Source organism: Lichenostomus cassidix, chromosome 2 (assembly GCF_008360975.1).
Source record: "Lichenostomus cassidix isolate B80296 chromosome 2, HeHo_3.0, whole genome shotgun sequence".
In the NCBI taxonomy this organism is placed as follows: domain Eukaryota; kingdom Metazoa; phylum Chordata; class Aves; order Passeriformes; family Meliphagidae; genus Lichenostomus; species Lichenostomus cassidix.
This window is the reverse complement of record NC_139482.1, coordinates 18523107-18542754: the sequence shown is the minus strand read 5'-3', so window position 1 is coordinate 18542754 and position 19648 is coordinate 18523107. Positions and strand designations below refer to the sequence as shown.

Sequence of the window (19648 nt, the reverse complement as noted above, 5' to 3'; positions counted from 1 at the left end):
TCTAAAAACACATTCAGCCACATAGGTGAGACTGTAGTTGTCTGGATGCTTGATGCCTTTGCAGGTGCTGTCAGGTATTTACTGTGGTTTTTTCCTAACATTCAGTTTTCAACTCTCTGCTCCAAGACATGATACTTCTGGAGAGAGACCAATTTCTTAGCACAGACAAAACAACTTGTTTTTCTCTAAGCTCATACTTGGAAGCTGCTTTGACTGAAATTTATAAATAAATAAAACCAAACCAGCCCAAAGTACAGACCACGAATGGAAAATTTCAGTCCAGACAGTTTAGGACTGCAAAAATACTAAAACACTGGAAAAAAGGGGTCTTTTAATAGAGTCTATTAGGTAAGTTTAAGAATTGGCAGTGTTACTAGTCCTTAAAATGCTTCAAAATGTCTTGAATGTTACTCAAATTTTAATCAGACCCCAGCTTTGTGGTATTGATTGACATACCACAGGGGTTTCCTCACAGATTTCACACTAACAAAAACAAAATAGAATCTTCTCCCAAAGAGCTGCTTCTTCCCAGTGTTGTCTCCAACTCTGCCTGCCCCTCAATATAAACAAGTTTTTTTTAAGTCCTTGGTTATTTGCAACTGCTCAGTTCAGAATCAGCTACAGCCCATGGGTTTGTTTCTTGCTTTGGAACTTCTGAGAGGTTTTGACTTCAACTATTTAGAAAGCTGCTTCTTCCAAAGCCATCATCACAACAGGTGAAATGAGCTCAACCTCCTTGGCTGTCACCACCCTGTATTTTAGGCTTTGAAAACACCATTCTGATGTTTGTCTCCTACATGTGTAACCTGGAAGAACCTGATCACCTTCAGAACAGTATTCAATGGACGTTTCTGTGTGGTTGCTCACACGGTAAGTGTTATTTTGGTGCCCTGGTGTTTCTTTCACTGCAAATTTGCTTCACATTCCACAGTTTCATTTAGCTCAGAAAATAGTTTTAAAGCTGTCCCAAGTTCTTCTGGCTAAATTCAAAAACAGGTGTAAAATATTTAAACCTAATGGATTCAAAATTGGTGTAATTTACTCTTCCTTTGGGACTCCTGTAAATTACACAATACAATTTCCCTCTTACTGCACAATGCAATTTCCCTTTCACTGACATATAATTTGAAACATTCTTGTACATTGCCTTTAAATTTGACATTCTACACCTCTAATAAATATTATACAAGACTTAAGTAATTTCAACTACACTACACGTAATAAAATATCTTTTGTAAAACATTACACAAAGACTAGCAAGGTAAAGGCCATGCTACTTACATCGTACCACTACACCACTAATGCATTTTGTGCTTCCCTTGGTGTGTTTTTGTTCAAGTGTGTTTACTAGCATACTGATCCACCTTTCATTTTTCCCTCTTCGCTACTATTTAGGATTTCTGAAACAGCAAGAAGAGTATACACTCTTTTTCCATTTCACTTTGAAAGGTTTTGTGAAAAAAACATTACAGTAAGACTTCTCCTAAATCTTAATAAGTCTGTGTGCCCATGTCTGTGTGACTACTCTTGAAATAAAAGTCTGGTAACTGGAAGTAGAAAAAAAAAACCAACCACCAAGCAAACAAACAACCAAAAAAAAATACCAAACCAAACCAACAAAAAAAGAAACAAAAAACACCCTCAAATCAAGCAAACCAACAGCTTCCCAACCAAAATATTTCAACTATTGAACTATCTAACTATTTCAGGATTTAGGACACATGATAGCTTGCACTGTGACTCAAAATGACAAGATGAAAAGTGATGGATAGAGTAGAAAAAACTTCCAATTAAAATATGAGCTTTTCAAAATTTTTTTTAAATTCTCTACCTGATCTTACTTGGGTGGGAAATTGTTTAACACTGTTCACTAAACAGTGAAATTCTATGAGAATAGGTGTCCACAATCCCTAATTCATATTTTAACTAATATTTAAACACAACATAGTGTCATGCCTATACACTATTTTCAAACTTCATTTTTAAAAGAAATCTAATCATCACAAAAATCGTGTCACAAACCTAAAAACTGTCCCAGAGGCGTCCCCACCAAATATAACAAAGAGAACAATGCAGTTACAAGGGTTTTTTGCTTGGCAGTCACTTTTCTACTTTTTGCCAAGTTTTCCCACATATTTATCAGAAGAGAATGTTCTATTTGAAGAGAACAGTCATTTCGATATTTTATTTTTAGTTGCCTATTAAAGTGCCAAAGACATTGGGCATCCATGAACAACATCAGCTCAGAACCAATCTCATCTGATGCACAGATCAACTTCTCATCAGCCTGTAAAGAGGCACCAACTCTCCACCTTTTCACACAGTTCGAGTCTGGACATCTTTTCTCTTCTTGAAGTGCAAACTGTATCAAATTCTATGTAATACATGCAGTCTTTAACAGAAAGTTGCAGAGTTTCTTTTTTTCACATGGCATTTTTCTAAACTGCAGATACAACTGCTGTTGGGTCTGTCATTTGGGGAAATACATCTCATATTTCTCACTCTTGAAAGACAAAACACTTTCCTCAAACATTTAAAATATTTTCTTTTTTTTTCAGAATTCCTTAATTAGAAACTTTACCTTTAAACACAGAACTACAGTAGAGGGGAGTTCTAGCTGTGCTAGAAAATCCAATGGACCACTATTTGAGTGACGTGTGTGACATGAAAATGAAGAATTTATTAGTAAACAAGACAGAAAAAAGAATTGGTCCACCATTTACACACGCAAGAATAATTTATGTTAATAGCACTTACCGAACTAATATTCTGTTGATTTTTCTTTACTCTTTCAATCTCTGGAGTATCTTTTACAGCTGTGCCAGCTCCTACTTCCTTCTTATAAAACACCTTCATTTCCCCAAAAGAAAAGATAATTATGAGACTGTTAGCAATGCGAATACAAGTTCTCATAAAAGGGCTAGGCAATTTTCCAAGTTCCAAATTGGTCTGACTATAAATCTTGCTAAGAAAGCAAATGCTTTAATTTTTCATAAATCAGACTAATTATCAAGAACTATGATAACATTGTTTGTTTTCAACTATAATCCAGACAACATATTCTCATCCTTTAGACTGACCTCAGCATTTCTAAGTATTTGCAATGACATATTTAAATTTGAAAAAAAAAAATAAAATTTATACCATAATCTATAAAGTTTTACAAATGTAACTTCATGCTTGAGTAATTTCATTCATTTCAATGTAATTGAAGGTGGATGTACATGCAGGATTTGATTTGGTTTCTTTAGTTTTCAGATCTTAAAATACTGTGAGAAGTGGACAGGCATTATATCATTTCTAAGTTAACAAACTGGAAAATTAAAATATTCATGGAAAAATAACCACAACAACCAGAGCTACAATCCAAGTCATTCAATTTTTGACTCCTGGGTTCAGGCCAGAAAGCTGAGAACTGCATCTAGAAACAAAACTCATTTTTGAAAAGATATGCAGGCTGTTTATACAATTCTCCTATTTCAATTGTTTCAGTGAATTATAAATGCAAAGCACATCAGTAGAATCAATCATTTGAAGTTAGTAAGAGAGACAGGAAATAACTGCTCCACAAATTCCAAGCATGGTTATAATTTAAATAAACATGGAGCACCAGTTCATGCTGCAAAACTCCTAAAGAAATTTTACTTGATTTCCAGCATTTGGTGTCACAGCTGTTGCCACTCTAGTAAGTATTTCCAGTCTGGTAGTGTAAAAAACAAGTCTGATCCTGGAGTTCTTAAAATTAATTTTTACCATTTAGTATTTCTGCCTTTCTTAAACCAAGATTTATTTAACTTTTCCTATCATCAAACCTTAAACAATAAAAACATCATTCTTGATTAATTTCTCCTACTTCCTTGAAGTCCTCCATAGCCTGGGGTGAATACTACTGCCAAATATTCTAGAGGAGAATGAATGTCCACAACTAACTTTTTAAATATTCAGAAAACCTTTAACAATCTAGAATTTTGTTTTACCATGTGCGAACAGTGACATGCAGAAATTGAGACAGTGCAGAAATTCTTCTGCACTATGTCAGTTCAAAAGATTTTTATTTTGGACTGGACTACAATATACTTTTCTTCTCTACCACGCAGGGATTGGTAAAATATGTTTGAAATGGGAATTTTTCTATGGAAGAAATGATTGTGCAGTAAATACCCTATTATAATTCATCTGCCAAATGAGCTAGTGAGCTAAAAGCAGCAACGATCTTATCTGCAGAGGTAGTTGCTTTTTTTTTTTTTTTTGTCCCTTAAGGCAGAAAAATACTTGCAACAAAACCCAAAAATCAGAAGACTATTAGGGGTCATTATTTTTTTAATATATTTGGGCTGCTTCCAGCTGTATCTTAACTCAGTAGGAAGTAACTTACATTTTAATCTAAACTGCACAGAAGGATAAAAGATTAAAACATAGAGAAAGAAGAAAAAACACAGTTCAATCACATTTTTTATAAACTGCCTTCCTACATTTGGAGGATCCAGTTCACAAACAAAACAGGACAATCACAAAACAAAGCAAATACAAATCACCTCAAAGACAAAACTTTTTTTTTTTCTTATTATTATTATCTAGAACACTAGCAAAAAGGATAATTGTCAGCCTTGGCACTGAAAGCTGAGACTCGCCTACGGGGCTGCAAGAGGCTCAGATGCATCAGAGGCTTGTCAGGGCTTAATTAAGTAGTGATACCTGTCTTAATTAAGCCTGGTACCTAACTGTTATTGAGTCCACACTTGGGGACTCCATCAAAAGCTCTCAAAGGCTGGAGAAGGGAGGAAAGCAGATCACAGAGGTGAGCTTGGATCCCTCTGCTCCAGAGAGTGTCAGCCTAGCCTTTTAGGACACCAATGCCATAAGAAATGGTGATAATCACTGTCACACCATGCTGCATTCTACACCAGGAGCCAACTGGATGACAGGAAGCAAAACTGGGCCAGTGGGACTGTTAAGAGCTCCTGCTCGAAAGATGTAGCTTTTGGCTGTCCTCATTCAGAGGAAGAGAAAGGTCAGGTAATGGCTGGAGATGTCACAGGAGTGACCACAGCCTAGGACAGGCTCAGAGAGGTATCTCCTCTGCTCTCCCCTCATGCTCTTGCTCCCCTGCAGAAGCCTCAGCGGTACAGGAGAGCTGTAGGCAAACACCTCTGGGAGAAACTAACTGAGCTCATACTTCTGAGCTGGTGAAGCTGAGGATATCTCTAAGTTAAAGAACATGTGTGTCAGGTAGTGCTAAAAATATTTAAGTAACTTATATTCCTTTCTCTCGAATCATTGGCTTTCTTAGTATTAGTTATTTTGACATGAAAAACAGCCACTAACTGGCCTTTTGTTCTGGAGGCTAAATTTACTCCTCTTCTCTGTTATACTACAAGGAAAGGCAGAATTACAAACAGCAGCATTAATGGGCCCAAAAAGGAAGTGGAACTTAATACATCCCAAACTCGGCAATTTTAGAAATCTAAGCTCATAATTTATATTTAGGGATAAACTGAAACTTAAATCTAGCATAAAATTTAAAAATATACCAGTGTAACATAAAATCATTATATATATTTATGAAACCTGATCTGTTCTAATTTTATACCCCAATCTTGATGCTCAGTACATATGATAGGAAACAGATGAAAAATTTTATATGTAGAGTAAGAAGCTTTAGATTTTTTTTTCCTTTTAAATAATGTACTTTCTGGGCCTTGATGGAAAAAGAAAAAAAAATCTTCATTTAAAAATAACTGTGGCTTGGCAAGGTGGTATAAGTGGTTTAGAAATTCAAAATAACAGTGTCACACCTAGAAAAGCTGAGTATTTTTTTTACTGAAAGAAATGAGTGATACAGCTTTTGCCAGGAAAATTATGCAAATTCAAAGGACTTTTACTCATAAGTTCCCTATTTCATGCTGTGGCACAAGAGAGCCTATTTAAGTTGAAAAATATCTGAAAAGTTACGAGGAGAGAGAGAAGCACTATTACTCACTGAACTGATGTTTTTCTGAGTACTTCTTATCCTCTCCATCTCAGGAGTGTCTGGGACAGCAGAATAGTTACAGAGCATCTTCTCTGCTTCATCCTTGTACATTTTCTAGAAAAAAAAATTAAAGGTCTATTTCCTGCTTTTTGGGCTCAGGATATCCAAACTGCACAAAATATGTTCACTGCTAAGGAGCCTCCTCGTCCCTGTCCAGTATTTACTTAAACTGCTCTTCTCCATGATGCTGCTATCATTGTCTGTGTGGGACACCCACCACTGTCCCCTACACTGAAAATATCTAATATACATATATATAATATAGCCTTATATATAAGATATCTTCATACATATTGTATCCTCATATATTTTCTCTTCACTGTCAGTACATATGTAACATAACATTAGGTAATTAGATAACATAAAAAGAGCATTAGGTAGATGTAAACCATCAAATTCAATTTACATGGTGTAACAGGCCTACATACAAATAAGAAACAGGCAGTTAAGACATTTTACTGCATGTAAATTAATTTAGTATGGGTATGAAAGCCTCTATAGAGCTAGAGAAGAAGTGTTTTGAGCGATGTATGTCAAGCACTTACTGTTACACAGTATTAAAACATTCAGGCTTGACTATGTCTAACTGGCTCGCTGTTTCTGAAGCCCTTTTGACCCATTGTATTTCTGGAGTATATGGACCAACTTGCATCCCTCTTCCTATAATTTCAATCTCCATATCATATTTATATTCTTTCTGAAGAAAAACCCATAACTAATACCACAACTCTCTGTAGATACTGTATTCAAAGCTATTCTGATAATTCTAGTCAGTCTATAAAACTAAATTCTTCAATTTCTTTAATATTTTTATTGTGCTCTGCTTGCTTTTTTTAGCTTAAGAATGTTCAAGGAGATTTTATGGTTTTAACACCTCATTGTGTTTTCCTTTCAAAGTAATCTTAAAGCATTTAATTCTGTACTCACCTGGCTAACAATTTCAGAAGCTTTTTTGGCTCGTTGTATATCAAGGGTGTCCGTACCCACTTCCATTCCCTTTCCTTTAATTTCATTCTCTAAGTCTTTCTTGTATTCTTTCTGAAAAAAATAGCATTGGAAATACATCCGACAGCCAAATTCTTTAGTTGTTCCAAATTTAATCTGTGCAATTTCACTGCCCAGCATTCATAAACCACCAAATAACTGATGATTCAGAAGCTCTCCATGCAACACCTACGCTGTAGTTGCTGACATGTTAGGAAACTCTTTCAACAGACTGCTCACTTCAAATCTGATGAAGCCTTTCACATCCACCTGTCTTTGCACTTTTGGCAGCCACAGTCAGACACACGTGGATAAGAATTTCTCCCTCTGCTTTGTAAGACCAAGGTCACAAAACTGTAGCATCTCTCTGTTTATCCTTTGGCCCTAACTAAATAAGTAGCTATTTAGACCTAAAAGCAGCAGGGCCCACAGTGACCAAACACATCCCAAGCCAGACATGGGTCATGAGGAACAAGCACAGCCTGCAAAAGGTGATGGAAAGGTGTAAGTTCTGGGAAGTCTTAACTTTTCCCCCTTTACACTGACTATGCAACTGTCAGACTCTTTGCAGCTCAATGGATTAGCTATTTGGAGAAATCTGTGGTTTTGGTATTGCCTAGGTCAGTCACCACCTGGAATTCTCAATCACAATAATTTGTTGCATTCTGTCAAATGGAAAGCTTTCCCCAGGAACAGTACTGACCATGCTTGCAATTTCAGAAGCTTTCTTGGCTCTTCTTATCTCAGGTGTATCTGGACCAACATCCATGCCTCTCCCTTTGATTTCAGTTTCCAAGTCTTTCTTGTATTGCCTCTGTGAAAATAGAATTTATAGATTATATTCACAGAGTCCAGAAAGTTACACGTAGATTATTTTTCCACAAGACATTGAAATTTAGGACTTGGAGTCAATCAAAACTCTCAGGTTAAGAGTCACAACTCTCAAGACTCTTGGCAAGCTGTTGCCAGAAGAAACACGTAACAAACTACTGGAGGAAAACTTTTGGAAGATATTCACCAAATGTACAAACCTCTACCAATGAATTTTTAATGTGGCAGAGGGTGGGAGGAAATCAGCCCATACAGCTTTCTACAATTATCCTCTAAAGTAAAGGGGAAGTTGTGCTCTGCAGAACATGGTGTAATAAGTTGGTACTTGGTGCCAGCCTAATTGAAACACATTTTACTTTTAAGAAAATATTTTATTTATGACAAGACTTCATGTTAGAAATTTAATACCATACAGGATTGCTTCCAGTGAACTTCCAGATCAGGAAGTTGTAATTTATTCATTTAATAGGTCTTTCCTGAACCATTGCCATTAGGCAAGTGGCAGTCCTCATCCGTGATTGCTGCTTTTTCCTCACAACATAAATTATAAATAACCAATAACCTGAAAATAAAATTAATATTTCATTTTCAGCTTATCCAAGCACGGATACGTTCCTTGTTCATCAGCAAATTATATTAAAAAGTAATATGGAAATATTGTATACAATAGTTATAATTTTTTTTTATAAAAAATATTCTCAGCCAGTGCTCTTTCTACTACTGTAGTAGTAATCACCCTTTTTTTGATTCTAGTTCATCTCTGCCTGGGGAAGTAAATCCATATAATTTTAAAATGCTCCTTCTGTATTATTTGTCCTAAGTTGGTTTTTTTATCCAGAACTTTACTATATTTTTCAAACAAAACATAAATAGCCTTAGCTTCAATACTTACATAGTTCATTGTTGAATAGCATAACATACCTCATTTAGTATCTGAGCTGCATTTTTCACTCTAATCAAATCTGGTGTATCTTCAAACACTGTCATTCCTTTTCCTTTCATCCCTTCTTCCAAATCTTTTCGATATTCTTTCTAAGAATAACCAAAAAAAAAAAAAAAAGAAAGAAACCCAATAAAAAAAAGAGAGCGATTTCACTTCTTCATATTTTGTGCAAGATCTTGAAAAGAAATGTCACTTATTAAATGCCTGAAGAGTCTCTTTGAAACTTCTATGAAATATGAATTAGCTGAAGTACAGATTTCAGACTTAAAATAGAACTGGAAATTGTGAAATCAAAAGGAACAATGCTAAAAAAATGAAAATAATTCAGTGTTGTCATCTATTTTGTTGTGCTCTGGAAAACCAGCTAACCAGGCATTTGAACTGCAGTAGCATTTTCTTTCTGCAGACCAGGATATGCTGTGCTGTAGTTTTTACCTCTGTTCCATTAATGGCATCCCAATCAGGATGGATTCCCTAAACATCATACTAGGACCTGTTAAAACAACCTCTTGATAAATTAAAATGTAGATGCAATATTCCTATCATATCACTCCTGTGCCTCCTAGACTGATATGATCTATCAACATTCAGCAACTGCAGCCTCCAGAGTACTCAAATGTTCAGTAAAAAATTCAAAGCACACTAGAACCTGCCCATAGACATTTGGTTCTTCTTGCCCTTCCCACCTGCTAGAGAGCTGATGCAAGCCTATTGAAGTTCAAGATCTTTAAGTTTTGTAAGGATTTTTAATTACTCTTCCCATCTCCAGATGAGGGTTAGTTTTTTTTACGCAAAGAAGCTAGAACATTACACAAAATATTTATCAGAAGGATTTACAGAGACATGAATTAATACTCCTAATTACATACTAAATTTCATAAGCAGCAGGGAGCACCTTTATCTCCCTATAAAGCTCTTTATTTAAATAAAAGGAAACCAGATATTTTTAAAGAAGCTTCTCTTGATCATCAGAAGCATGTCCTACAACAATTAGGAAACAATTTCTTCTAAGTTAGAGCTATTTGATTCAGCTATCTCTTCTGAAGGAGTTGTGAATGTAGTCCCAGAGAAGGAGGTTCATATTGTTACAAAATGTGTAATATTTGCAGAATTCTCTACAGTTGGAGGGCAACAGAATAAGCTGGAACACAGCTGACATTTGGGTTAAGAAAAAATGTAATTGAACAACTAATTTATTATTAAGTAATTCCGCATTTTTCTTCTTGCTTCATGCAGTATCTTCTGAAAGTTTATTATGAACCTTCAGGGCAAAACATTGAGCTACATCCTTGACTATGAAGAAATACATAATTTTTCTGAATCATGGAAGATAATAATTAATTTGACCTAGGTAATCTTTGGATTTGGAGTATGTTCCTTGAATATGGATATAAAATCATACAAAATTCATGCAGTTATGCATTAGAATACCACTTTCATTTTCTCATTTTCTTTCCCTTTGACTTACAGGCATGGTTTACTCCCTAAATAAGGAGGCATAAACTTGAGGAAGTCAGAATTAGGGAACATCTTAATGCATATAGCACTAAGGAGGGGAACTACATCAAAATTTTCAAATATGAACATTTAGAGCACGTTAGGTGTGCAACTATGCATACAGTACCCACTTCTTTGGGCATTCAGCAAGCAGTGAGATTAACCAAATGAAATGACTTTATTTGCATTTTTCCCTGGTGAGAAGGTACATATGAGATGTAACACAGAAAGCTACTGCACAAAATAGACCTAGCTTGAGACTTGCCTACCTGACTGTCAGGCTTATCAGAATAAATTAGTTGTTAGAGGATGAATAATAAAGAAATATTTTTAAAGAAGTTGTTTTCTTTAATCATATGAAATCTAGCATAGACTGGGATAAGTTGTAGACAGAACAAGGAAAGGAACAAAGTTCAAGGGCTTTTAATTCTAACATGCTTTATTTGTTTTGGCAAAAGAAAAAACAACAGTTCTTCATACCATAAATGCAAACAAGGTATTGTTGGTTCCCAGATTCAACAGCAGGATATCTAGCAGCACTGCTCTTCTCTTCTAGCAGTTCTAGCTCTTCTAAATTTGATCAAATAGTGACTATAATCTACAGAACCAACCAATACTCAAATCCTAACATGAAACCAGTTTTAAACAACAATATAAAAATACTGAAGGTGGAAAGATTCCCAGTTGTGGAAAAGAAATTATTTCATTTGTAGTGACACATAGAACTGAAGAATATTTCACAAATCTTGAAGAAAGTGTGGGCATACAGAAAACCTGTACCTCCTAACAAAATGGACTTAAAGAAATTGTGTAATATGACAGCTGTATTACGGATTTTCGGTCTTCTTTTTATACATAACATGTATGATAGATAATTATTTCAATTAAATTAGTTGTAAATAACTCTATGCAGTTTAAGGCATCCCTAGAACCCCAACAGACTATCATTAATGTGAAATAATTACTCAAAGAGGAAAAACTGCCATTTGGACACCAATGGAAATCTTTCTTTCCACCCCTTTATCTATCTGAAAAGAAAACTCGTATTCTGGTTCAGATGTGCTGAGCTTTATAATTTCCTTACTACAGGACTATTCAGTATACAAAATAATGTTACACAATTTTTACTCATAAAGTAACTTCTATTTAGCTAAGAAAAAAATTTTAAATTAGTCAGCACTCAGCAGGTTGTAGTGATGCTACTTATTGCTGATAATATTTACAACTTAACAACAGAAAAAATAAATAAAAATACTTTACCTCTTTCAGAAGATTAGTGACTTGTTTTATATGCAAGAACTCTGGGGTCTTGTCTAAATCCAGTGAGGGTCTTCCCTTGATCCCTTCTTCAAACTCTTTGCGATACATTTTCTATATTGCAAACCAAACAATTAGTGGTAGGTACATATGCAATTCCAAGCTTATTTCAGAAGAGACATTTTAAATAGACCCAGAAATTAGCCCTGCCATAAATTAGTTATCACATTAATAAGCAACTTCATTACTCATTTCATTATCTATATTATTTATACAAACAATCTAGAGAAAAATATGTGTACAGTATGTCCAAAGAGAATGTTGAACCTGATCTATGAAAGAAACAGTTTGCTTGGTAGAGAAAAGAGAAGACAAATGGCACACAAGGTAATGGTTTGAAACTCATTAAACTTTCTACCAAGAGGCTGAGATCATCTGTTTTCCATGACACAGCAAACCTAATGGAATCAAACTGCAGCATGGGGACAGAGGTGCATCCATCTCACTTAGGATGGATGGTAAAGTGCTGGACTAGATTGTCTGGGAGGTCACAAAATCTCCATCATTTGAAGTTTTTTTCCAAAAAAATTTAGAAAACATGGCCTGATATAGGAGAGCCAGTGCTGCTCTGGAGCCTGGGAACAGTCGTTCCCCCTTGATGAGTTTCCCAGGCTGGACAGGCAGGAGTATGTTTCAGTTAAATCATGGGGTTGGACTGGGTTTTATGGCTTCACTTGCTCCCACATGAGAACCATCCCTCCCTAAAGATGAAATGAAAGGGTAAATTTTAAAAAATTATTACTCTCTGATCTAGATGACCGCTTGAGCTTCTTAATTAAATGATGGGACATAGAATCTCTGTCTAGTGTTAGCACCAATGGCCTTTTTAGAAAAAAGCAAAATCACAGGAAGAACTGAGCTACAGAATAGCAGAGAGAACTACTCAGTATAATTCTACCATATCCTCCATTTACTCTTTGCTTTGTACATTTTCTTAACCTGAGTACAAGATGTCTGTTAACCTCTCTGTTGATCTAAATTTCACTTATTCAAAAACACATTTTTACTTACATCGCTTTGCATCTTTTGAGCCTCCTTTGAAACTTGATACATTGGTGTATCCACAAACTCCAGCAGTGATCTGCCTTTAGATTTTTCATAATTTTCTTTGTACTTGACCTAGAAAAATTAAAATAAAGTCTGTTAACAGCTGAGAGAATATGAGATTTGATTGGTTGCCTCGGCAAGAAACAAATCCTGTCTTAGCCATACTCCTTAGATGTTTTGACTTGGAAGATTCCTCCCAAACTTAAACTGTTGGAGAACTAGGGCAGTTGGACAAGGTAGTATTTTCTGGAGTCATTTAGTCCTTTTCTACAAAATTCAGATGTAGAAATTGTGAACTTTGAAGACAGCAGGAACGAGGAGCATCAATCACAATCCTTAAACTAATTGCATGATTTTGGCCAAATTACCTATGTCTGAACAGCTGGCAGTTTTTAATAGGATTCCCTGCTATGTTTCCATAAAACAACACATTTACTGTAACAACAAAATCTTTTTCACAGCCAAGCCCCACAGGTCTTTGTTTCATGGTCAGGAGCACCATTCTCAAACATACATTTGTTTGTAGCTGTGGGAGGGAGAAGGGAAGGAAAACTACTGCCTCAGTAGGGTCAAGTCTCGCAGCAACATTTCCCTCACAGCTCCCAGGGACTATGACCTTAAAGCTAGCAGCAAAATCACGCTGAAGGACACAGGGTTAAGACATCAACTTATACCTTTATGCTAACTCACAAAGCAAATACACTTTGTTTGGAAAGCTGGAGAAACCTTCTGAACCCATTCATTCACAGTCTTTTGATTAAGACTGGCAAACATGTTACTTATCTCCATCAGCCAGTGTGGGGTATGATGGAATAGTCTACACAAGCCTTAAAGGAAAGCAAATAGCTACAAATCAAAATATTACATTTGTAATGAGTAATTTTTATTTATATGTCTCTTCAAAAATAATGATGTCTGAATTTCTCTTTCCCTGTCAGGCTTCTGCATTAGGCTTGGGTCCTGCAAAAACACTCTCCTCTCTCCTCATGGGGTGCTTCTGATTGAATATGCACTGTACATCACTGTAATCTATCATGTGGTTTTGTGCATGATTTAGTCACTGTCAAAATGCTGCATTTTTCTCTTTGCAAGATGTGCTTGTTTGTGGCTGTGTACATCTGACTTTGAAGCACCACATTTTCTTTGAGATGGGTTTGTTCTGTGATGTCTGGGCTGAAATGATAGAAACACTTTCTTTGCTTAAATTATTGCTTAAATTGATACTGAAACAAAAAAAAATTCCAAGAATGTTTTCACAGACAAAATCCAAAAGATTTTGGAATTTAAATACGATTTAAAATAGCTATGAAAGAAAAAGCATAGAAGAAACTATATTTTAGTTCTACCAACTGGGGAGCTCTGTCAAATTTGAATTTAATATGTTGTGATGAAATTTTAAGAAAAAAAAGTATATGACAAAAAATAACTTTTGTACATTCCTAGAGAAAATGGTCGTCCTGGTAATCTAAAAGTTGAATGTTTATGTTCAAAAGGAAATAAACAGTATTATTTACATTTGAAGTGCAAAGGAACACATATGATGGTCTGGGTTTGCCTCCTAGTGGAAAGAATTATAAATGTCACACAACAAAATCACTTCTGTGGTGGAAAGGAATGAAAATCACCTCCATCTACAGATACTGAGATCATACTTTTACTCCATTCCTCAGCTAATGGAACAAAATTTTTTTTAAATTCTTTAAAATCAAATTAGGTAGATCTCATAATCTTTTTCTATATTAAGCTAAACTACAAGCACCAGATTCAGTCTCTTAAGTTCTGTTTATTCACCCTGTTCCATAAAATGAAATACATCAAAGTTTCCCTTTTTTGACTGTATTTCATTGGTATATACAAGTCTCTACAATAGGAATGGATTTAAAATGTGAAAAACATTAAACTAGCTGTTATACATACATCAAAGTGTTAAATTGTATGTCTCCATAGTTCATGCCAGAATTACATATATACCTGTCATGGTTTAACCACAGCCAGCAAGTAAGCCCCGCACAGCTGCTCACACACTTTACCCCAGTGGGATGGGGAAGAGAATCAGAAGGGTAAAAGTGAGAAAACTTGTGGTTTGAGATAAGAACAGTTTAATATTTTAAATAAAATAAACTTTCATAGTAATAGTAGTAATAGTAGTAGTAATAATAATAATAACCATAATAATAAACAGTAATAAAATTAAAATACCAAGAAGAGAGAGAAATAAAGCTCAAGAAAAAAACAAGGGATGCAAATGAAAAAAAATCACTCACGACCAACCTATCAATGCTCAGCCTGCCCCCAAGCAGGACTCCTGGCTAACTTCTCCCTACTTTATGTACTGAGAATGACACTGTATGGTGTGGAATATCTCTTTGGCTAGTTTGGGTCAGCTGTCCTGGCTTTGTCCTCTCCCAGCTTCTCATGTACCCCCACCCACCACAGTGGCAGGGCTGCATGAGAAGCTGAAAAATTCTTGACTTACTGTAAGCCCTGCTCAGCAACAACCAAACCATCAGAGTGTTATCAACATTGTTTCCACCCTAAATCCAAAACACAGCACTGTACCAGCTACTAGGAAGAGAATTACCTCCATCCCAACTGAAACCAGGAAATACCACATGAAGGGGGAATCCCACCTTGTAATTTTCTTCCTCATCAAAGTAATAACACCAGGATGAGTTTGACCTGTCAAAATCAGTCTATTTGTGTCAAAAGATGCCCATCAAGCTTTCCTCTCAACAGTTGGAATTTATTCCCATGGAACTTGTATGACAGCCTTGCACTGATATTATAGTGTAAGTGCTTCATAAAGTTGCACACACTTCTATGCTCTAGGTCAATCAGCAAACCCATTCATTCAATCAGCCATATTAGTTTATGAGTTTAATTAACCATACAGGTTTCAATCTGTCGCACTGGTGCAGATGTTGCTATGTTATGCAAAAGATAATGAGAAGTATAAAGTTCAATGGAGAAATGTATACTGCAGGAAACAGCAAAACTGGGAAGTTAGCAAGCAGCTCTGTGTTTCAGAAGGAAAAACAAAACAGACCATGAAATCAGTCTTTGGAAATCAGTTAACACAGAGAAGTCAGGAAGACTGTTTAGTACAATGGTAGCAGATTACAAGACAGATTTGGTAGGAGCTGTGGTGAGACAAGGAGAACACACGAAATGTGTTGGAAAAGCAGGGAGAAAGGCAGAAGAATAAACTGTTTTATTTAAAAGTCATGATGTGGGGAGGTCAAATCTGAGAGGGATTGTGAAAATGGGATTTCTGTAAAAGATAAATATTTAGTGGAGAGCTCAGGGACTGGCAAAGCATTTTTCTTCCTGCATATAGCAAATATAGCATATAGCAAAAACCAGCATCTGGACAACACAAAAATCAGAGACTTTGTATTAAGAGAGTCCTCAGACGAGCACATGGACATTATGAATCAACCTCTCCAGGACAAAAGAAAAAAAATACATTTTGCAAGATGTGATCTGCCTTAAGGGAAAGTCAAGGTTTCTATCCCCGTAGCGATAAGATGATAAACTGATTGCTTATCATTCTGAGGGTGTTCATTTAATCAGCAAAAAGACTGCCAATCTTACCTTACACTTAGAAGGAAACCTTGCACTTAGAAGGAAACTATTTTTGGGCCAAAACACACATGAAGAATGCAGGAAGAGAGAGATTCCAACTCATTTATTACTCATATAAAAGGGGATAGTCAGTGTTATCTTCATGTATCAAGTGACGCAGACAAAAAGCAAGCTTCAATTCTCCAAAAACCAACACAAAAATCAAGTAGAGACAGACTATTTTGATTATTTTAGACATAAGGCAGCATTATTTTAGACATCTCAGAAGACGACCCAGTATGCCCCTACTCATTCAACTTAATTGTCCCTGAAACACTCAACTCCTGCCAACCATGGAGCAACCTTCCTTCCCAACACCACCCACTCACTCATGCCTCTCCACAGCATTCTGCAGCCCTGTTGTGGTTTCTGGAGTAAAGCTGACAGATGCAGCTAACCAGCCTACAGGCACCACGCATGCAGCATGGGCACTCCTGGAGTGGGAAAGAACCTTCATCATGGCACGGAAATCAGGGGTTTCCAAGCTCTTCCTTCCTATTTCAGCCCCCACCATGATCATATGTCAGACCATCAGCCCCATCAAGGGGCATGTCCTGCTGTGTGGCAGAATGATGCATGTGCCTATTGTCTGACCCAGTGTAGGAAGACTCAGGAGGGAAAAAAGTTTAGACACAGAAGCCCAAAGGTTCTGAGCTTGAGCACTTGAGAGGTTGTTCATGAAAAAAATCCAAATATTAATTCAGCCTAATTGTCACTTCTACAAAGACTTGCAGATGAAGGCAAAATCTTAGTCAAAATGAGATTTGCAAGGAAAGAAGTATTTTAGATCTTAGAACAAGGGAAAAAACAGACAACATTTCAGACGTATGAGAAGAAACACTCAACATCAGAAGTTTGTGTGATTCTTCCACAGTATATATTATCTGCTCTAACAACTGAAATATGTCTTCCTAAAAACATATTTTTTCTTCACTACACCCCTCATCCACTATGGTTACAATGCTATTGCCTACTACATATGAGACCATGACGCAAGTACCAAAAATGTGTTTCCTACGGTGACTGTACATAGTATATTCCTTACAAGATTTGTTTTTCAGGTCACTCCTAAAAAGGCACTTACATCACTCTGTGTTTTGCTGATATTTAAAGCATGGTTTAAATGCAGCAGGTTTGGTAGATAAGACGCTGGATCATGTAGGCTTTCCAAATCTTTCTTGTAGTTCACCTGGAAAGAGAAATCAGGTTATGCAAACTAAAGATTAATAAAATAATTCACAGCTCTCTATTACAGTATGACCATCCAGAAAAAGCATTAAGTTCTTGCCTGAACAATCTCTCGCAGCCACTAGATGGTGGTCGTCTACTATTATTTCAAAGAAAAGGAAAAAATACAGGACTCATTCTGCTGAGTACTTGGAACTACTCAAACTTTTCCTCCAAAAAAAAGGACACTTACAACAAACTCACACTCTGGAACACTTTTCAGACTAGAATCAATACTTTTCTTTTTTCCTCTCCCCTCCCCTCCCACCATCCACTTAAATCAAGAGTATCTTCTTCAATACCTTGGGTCCATTCATTTTAAACACCTTTAATTCTAATTCTTTTCCCCTGCTTCAGGAATTACACTCACTCTCCAATTCAAAAGTTTGATATACAGCAGTTAAAGGGAAGTGCTCTTGGATATTTTGTCTAATACAGATTGCTTTCAGCAAATATAAGCAATATGGTGACCTAAGGCAAAAGATAGTCACTTAATGAAGCAGCAGAAGATAATTCCTATCAGCCTACAGTAGGATTTTCCATCTTCTGAGAGCTGGATGCCCAACTTTACAGGAAGAAAACTAGATACCTTACCTACCTTGAGTGACAAATATTTTAAACTAATACCTTTAGTCATCCACACATATGTATTGTGTTCTTCACTTCAGTTTCTCCATTTCTTACAATAATAACTATTTCAACTAACTCTTTGCTACACATTTAGATTCTGGAAATAATTACATAATCTTCTGTACCCTTCCCAGAGCCAGTCTTTCCTGTTCCTGTTGCATGGAGCCCCACACTATGGAAATGCTGGACTACAACAGGAAGGCTTGTCTTTTGGCTATCAGGGATCACAGCCTCAAAGAAGAGCTCACATTTTTAGCATTAGACACACTTTTAAATATATCATCCCAAGAGCATCATCGATAATACATAATTCTCAATATAGATGTTTTTTCCATTCTGGCTCCAGCAGCAGACACCCATTGCCTAATCTGGTGACCACTGCATTTTGTAGTAACATTGAGAAGATCAACCAGGAGAATGAAGTCTAAAACACAGACATCCAAATCTGAAATCTCGTTTAACCTCCTTCTACAACCATTGGAGAGGTGCCATTACTTTGCTCCTCTAAGGACAGGCATCTCTACCAGCTGAGAAGAATTGCCCTCTAGACCTGTTTATTTCTCTCCCGAATAAAAGGGGACCAAGTACAAGGCCATGAGCTGCAAGTAAGCAGTCAAACCTTTTCACACACAAAATTAAGCAAGATGAATCTTATCTAAAATGGTTATGAAAAACTCTGCAGGCCCTCTGTCAGAAGCAGAGGAAGAAATGGATAACATGGGGTACTTTCTACATGCTAAATGGCAGAGACTGTAACTCAGAGTAATCCGTAAGATGAAAAAAGTAATTCTACTTGTGAACAAATGTTACGTTTTTCAGGATGTAAATGCATGTAAAATCCAAAGCCAATTAACTTACATTACTTGCCAAGGTGGATGCAATCTGTGCTTGCTTGAAGGAAGCACTGTCTAGAGGATTGTACTGGTGATTCTTCATTTCCTTACTGAACTGCTCTTTGTATTTCACCTTTCACCAGAACAAACATGACTAATATTAATATGTAGCACTTAAAAAAGGCACAGAGAATTCAGACTACAAAGAAGCTTATTAAATGCAATTGCTTTATTCATAAATCTTTAAACAAAGTTTAAAGAAGCTCAGTTTTCCCACACTTGTGACAGTCTTGCGTTGGTTTCAAATTACATTTTATGTTTCTGAATTTTACTAAAATTATAAGATTGTCATATGTGATTACTGGTGCTGAAGGATTTATAAAAAGAAAATAGAAACAAAATCATATGACTCAAACAAGTAAGCAAAATACAAGTGTTTGACCAGCAATAATAATTTGACTAGCAATAAAATTCACTGAGAATCATTCAATTCATAATTAACATTAAAATTGTGGTTTTAAAAAGACATTCTAAGATCAATAAGTTATAAAATCTGTAAAACAAATCACTTGTAAATTTTTCAACCACTTAGAAGTGGCTGAAAATCAGGATCAAACTTCCCAGCACTAGGTCCACATGTCACTCGCACTATGCTAGACTGACACCAGAACTGCCAGATCTATT

At 36.0% G+C, this 19648-nt stretch overlaps 1 protein-coding gene across 6 annotated transcripts in view; it reads right to left on the bottom strand.

Annotated features, from left to right (window-relative positions):
* The window catches only part of NEBL (nebulette), a 252787-nt gene that overhangs the window by 39784 nt on the left and 193355 nt on the right, over positions 1 to 19648 (bottom strand). For 4 of the 6 annotated variants that reach the window (XM_085050561.1, XM_085050559.1, XM_085050560.1 and 1 more), the window contains 9 exons: positions 18990 to 19097; positions 17359 to 17463; positions 12615 to 12722; positions 11547 to 11657; positions 8768 to 8878; positions 7719 to 7829; positions 6959 to 7069; positions 5981 to 6085; positions 2758 to 2850 (listed from right to left, as the gene is read on the bottom strand). The exons of the other annotated variants lie outside the window; for them this stretch is intronic. In XM_085050561.1, coding sequence (XP_084906687.1) covers positions 2758 to 2850; positions 5981 to 6085; positions 6959 to 7069; positions 7719 to 7829; positions 8768 to 8878; positions 11547 to 11657; positions 12615 to 12722; positions 17359 to 17463; positions 18990 to 19097 — 963 coding nt within the window. The remainder of the gene's footprint in view (positions 1 to 2757; positions 2851 to 5980; positions 6086 to 6958; positions 7070 to 7718; positions 7830 to 8767; positions 8879 to 11546; positions 11658 to 12614; positions 12723 to 17358; positions 17464 to 18989; positions 19098 to 19648) is intronic. 6 annotated transcript variants of the gene reach the window in all.